General features: G+C 45.0%; 1 protein-coding gene across 1 annotated transcript in view; it reads right to left on the bottom strand.

Annotated features, from left to right (window-relative positions):
• Positions 1-5,000, bottom strand: part of LOC311237157 (rod cGMP-specific 3',5'-cyclic phosphodiesterase subunit beta-like) — a gene marked incomplete at both ends in the record, with an annotated part of 77,939 nt that overhangs the window by 4,120 nt on the left and 68,819 nt on the right. Inside the window, 5 exons of the mRNA XM_084324963.1 lie at positions 66-140; positions 814-877; positions 1,236-1,343; positions 1,823-1,923; positions 3,610-3,697. Of these exons, the coding sequence (XP_084181089.1) occupies positions 66-140; positions 814-877; positions 1,236-1,343; positions 1,823-1,923; positions 3,610-3,697 (436 nt within the window). The remainder of the gene's footprint in view (positions 1-65; positions 141-813; positions 878-1,235; positions 1,344-1,822; positions 1,924-3,609; positions 3,698-5,000) is intronic.

The raw sequence follows: 5,000 nt of genomic DNA, 5'->3' as shown, positions 1-5,000 counted from the left end.
TCAAAAGCACACATGTGACCGCACACCTGCACACACACACACACACACACAGTTGGCAGACTCACAATGGGTTGTTGTTCCAGCACTGTCCTCTCCAGGTCTCCCTGCTCCCAGAACTCTGCTGCCACAAGGAGAGCCACCTGCAAAACACACACACACACACATACATAATATATGCATGCACACACACACACACACACACACACACACACACACACACACACACACACACACACACACACACACACACACACACGCACACACACACATAATGTATGCATGCACAGACACACACAAAGGAGAAACTCAAGGTCTGCACACACAGTATTTTGAGAGGGCTGGATAGTTCACATACAATTGTATAAAAAGTAGTCTGAAATTATACGTTCAAGTGACCGTTTTGGATTGGGCCCCTTTTGTTGTTGAATCAACTAAATAGGATGTAAACTTTATTTATTTATTTGTATATCTCTATTTAACAGCCAATCTCTCCTTTTTGGTTGACTTAACAAAATAAATCTGATACAAAAGAAAGAAAACATTTGAAAATACATGTTTCAAACAGTGTAAATAAACAGGTCATTACCTCCCCATGTGTGTTACCACTATTTACAAATACATATCACAACCCTGCATTAGCTGTGACTTACATGCTGAATTTCTAACTGTGTATAATTAATAGTGTATTATGAGCACTGTGTATTATTAGCACTGTGTATTAACACTGTATTATTAACACTGTATTATTAGCACTGTGTTATTAGCACTGTGTATTATTATTATTAGCATTGGCCCCTGACTGAGTCTTCTCACCTTGCTCTGTACCTCCCAGGGTTTGGTGATGGCTGACAGATCACAGGCTGTCATCATCATCGCCCTGATAATATATATAGAGAGGAGGGATTTAGAGCAATGGGAGGGAGGGAGGGAGGGAGGGAGGGAGGGAGGGAGGGAGGGAGGGAGGGAGGGGAAGGAAGGGGAAGGAAGGAGGGAAGAAAGTCAAGAATGGACATACAAACAAATGGAGTAAAGTGCTTTCTGTGTGTGTGTGTGTGTGTGTGTGTGTGTGTGTGTGTGTGTGTGTGTGTGTGTGTGTGTGTGTGTGTGTGTGTGTGTGTGTGTGTGTGTGTGTGTGTGTGTGTGTGTGTGTGTGTGTGTGTGTGTGTGTGTGTGTGTGTGTGTGTGTGTGTGTGTGTGTGTGTGTGTGTGTGTGTGTGCATGTGTGTTCCACTCACATGACAATCTCTTTCCTGGTTGTCTCTAAAGACATGAAGTCGACCCACTTCTTCTCATCCTCATAGGTGTGCGACAGGTCCACGATCTTCTGGAACATGGTTCTCTTCCTGCCAGGTAGAGGGGGGGGGGGGGGTGGAACACAGTAATCTGGCTCATTCTTTAACACTTGCCTTTCTTATCTTCTTCATTTTTGACCATTTCTCTTTTTAAATGGGAAGAATCTCACACACCTACAATGTCACTCACTCACTCTCACAGTTAGCCACTCTGCCCCTAGTGGTGGTTCACACACATGGCATACAGTAAATGCACATGCTCACACAGGCAGTTCATGTTCCCAGAAGTCTTCACAACTACGCGTGTCCTCGTTAATGAACGAGAACGAGGGAGTGGCAAAATGAAAGAAACAACGAGGGAGCGGGAGACGGCGTGAGAGCGAGAGTAAAAGAGTGAGAGACGACAGAGAGAGAGGAGGTGATAGATGAAGGAGTAAAGGTAGTGAGTGGGTGTGAGTTAAAATGGTAGAACAAAGGGGCGAGAGAGAGAGAGCGAGTGAGAGAATGAAGGAGTGAAGGCGGGTACTGACTTGAAGTACAGAGCCAGGTCAGTGGCGATGATGGCGATGTCCATGAGGTGGATCACATGCTCCGTCTGCCGCCTGTTCAGATTCTGATAGATGTTCAACGTCTGAGAGAGAGATACAGGAGAGAGAGAGAGAGAGAGAGAGAGAGAGAGAGAGAGAGAGATACAGGAGAGAGCGAAAGAAAGAGAGAGAGAGAGAAAGAGAGAGGGGACCAAGAGTCACAATAAGTGTTTTAATGAGAAGTGTGAGCCATTTTTCTCGTATGTCATGCTCAGGTTGGGATTCCTTTCCAACCTCAGGGAATCTCAACCTGAGCATGACATAAGAGCAAAATGGCCACCGTGTGAATATGGTCAATAACCTATTTACCTGAGCAGTCACGTAACCCCTTTAAGCTTGTATCATTGTTATGCCGACGATACTCAACTCTTCCTCTCCTTCCCTCCCTCAGATATCCACGTCTCTGAGCGGATCTCGGCCTGTCTGTCTGACATCTCCGCCTGGATGACGACCAACCACCTCAAACTGAACCTAAGCAAAACAGAATTGCTCCACCTGCCGGCCAAATCCTCCCCCCTGACCGACCTCTCCATCACAGTCGAGAATGCAGCTGTGACCGCGTCCCCGACCGCCAAGAACCTTGGTGTTGTCCTCGACGACCAGTTGAACTTCTCTGCTCACATCGCAGCGACAAAAAAAACCTGCAGATTCCTCCTGAGCAATATCAGAAGGATCCGCCCCTTCCTGACAAAAGAAGCCACCCAACTCCTCGTCCAATCAACAGTCATCTCCCGCCTCGACTACTGCAACGCACTGCTCGCTGGCCTCCCGGCCACTGCCACCAAGCCTCTTCAACTCATTCAGAACGCAGCGGCCCGCCTGATCTCAAACCTACCGAATTCGGCCCATGTCACCCCACTTCTTAGGGACCTGCACTGGCTCCCCATTGCTGCACGAATCCGCTTCAAGGCCCTCGACCTAGCATACCGTGCGGCAAAGGGAACCGATCCCGCCTACGTCAATGGTCTCCAACTACACACCCTCAAGACCCCTACGCTCTGCATCTTCTGGCCGCCTCAGACCTACTCCTATCCAAGCTCCGGGAGGGTCATCAAGGAGAAGCCGCCTATTCTCAGTCCTTGCCCCACAATGGTGGAATGAACTACCCATCCCAGTTAGAACAGCCGCACTTCTTCAACCATTATCTAAAAAAATGTTTAATAAAAATATCTAACCCTAATTAACCTTACTGTCATGCACTTGTCCTAATAAACTAACCTACACTGTAACACTCAACACTTTGATGAACATTGTTACTCAGCTGATAGAGTTGTACCCTTCCTGATGGCTTGTCGTACAGAACTTGTAAGTCGCTTTGGATAAAAGCGTCAGCTAAATAACTAAATGTAAATGTAAATGTTAAGCGACTGCTGCAGGTGGCATCCAGAGAGAGAGAGAGAGAGAGAGAGAGAGAGAGAGAGAGAGAGAGAGAGAGAGAGAGAGAGAGAGAGAGAGAGAGAGAGAGAGAACCCTTTGAAGAGTATCTTATCCTGTAGCTCCAGTAGTTCCTCAAAGGATGCTCATTGGTCTGAACTAGTGTGGTTCGGTGCACAAGCACACAACTTAACAACATGGATTTGATCACTTTACGAGGCCATAATGTTCACATGAGCTCTTCACACCCAAGTGAGGCTTATATGTTATCATTGCTAGAAGGTCTGAACCAGAATTAAAACCTCATTAAGAGGACATTGCTGAGAGGAAATCATATTTATCGACTTCATCTTCACCTCATCTGCAAGGAGGAATTTGCCAAACTCTAGATGGTGCCTCTCCATGATGGAGGATCCGTGCAGCTTCGCCAGAGGGTTTCCTGATCTGTTCGGGCCGACAAACTCCGTTTAGCATGAAGCAATAATACATAATGTCCATCAATCACATCACAGAGACTGAAAAACAGGGCTGTTGGGGACATGTCGGAAACAAGCGATGTCATTTCTAGAGTCAGATAATCACAATATTTAGATTAAGTTTGATTCAAGGTCTAGTATGACTGATTGATTGATTGATTGATTGATTGATTGATTGATTGATTGATTGATTGATTGATTGAACAGATTGCAGAATGGGTACAGTACAGCTCAATACATACAATTGTTGAGGGGATGCAGACCAGAGAAAGTCTTTCGTCTTGTTTACATCAGGGTCCCCCATTTTTAAATCATCATAACATATATGACATACATGACATACAGATAGACAGTACTGCTACATCTATACATTTATGACATACCAGATTTGCAAATACAGTACTGTTTGTGATACAAAAAGAGTCTAGAAAAGAGAGTATATACATTTGACTTCAAGTCATATTAGCAGTTTTAAATGGAACACAACATTATGGGAAATGCACTTATCATCTTCTCCAGAGTCAGACAAGATAGATTCCAATTTCCTCTCTGTGCGTTCAGTAGAAATTTAGCCGGCTGCACGCTAGCCTAGTGTTGGGGAAAATGTGTATACGAGGGTGGAGGTAGGAAAGGGGTTAGTCTTGACTAGTTTAATATAGGTCAACTAGCAGGGCTCAAAGACACTAGGGCGACAGTCTGGCTGATGTTCTTAAAACAGCCTCAAGATAGTGGATGGACATTTCAGTACATCATATCTGTGTTCTAATCTTGTGTCTTTTCTCTCTTACACACATACACAGCACACACACAGACACAGCACACACACACAGACACACACAGTCGCACAGACATACACACCGGCACACACACACAGACACACACACACATACACACACACACACACAAACACACATATCTCACTCTCTCTTCATGTTCTTAATGTTTTACATCATATCGTGTGTGGATATCATATCTTGCTTATCTCTCCTCATGTTCTCTCTCTCTCCAATGTTAAATCTACGTATCATCTTAATGTACGTCATGTCAGATCTGACATGATGTGACACGTCATCATATCTGTCATGGGGGCAGGACTGAGAGGGGATTTAGGGACAGGCAAAGGGTTCCAGGACAGAGTGTTTTTGTTCAAGCTGTGGCGATCATCTTTGACCCATAGCTCTTGCTGTTAACGAACTTCTTTTCTTAAATAAATTACCTATTTGTTACAATTGGAAATATCGTCTCCTGCTGTGTCAAACAACCTTTCCACA

The sequence above is a fragment of the Notolepis coatsorum genome (genome assembly GCF_963971535.1).
Source record: "Notolepis coatsorum genome assembly, chromosome: 11".
NCBI classification, from domain to species: domain Eukaryota; kingdom Metazoa; phylum Chordata; class Actinopteri; order Aulopiformes; family Paralepididae; genus Notolepis; species Notolepis coatsorum.
The sequence above is the reverse complement of the archived record's forward strand: the minus strand, read 5'-3'. Positions and strand labels throughout refer to the sequence as shown.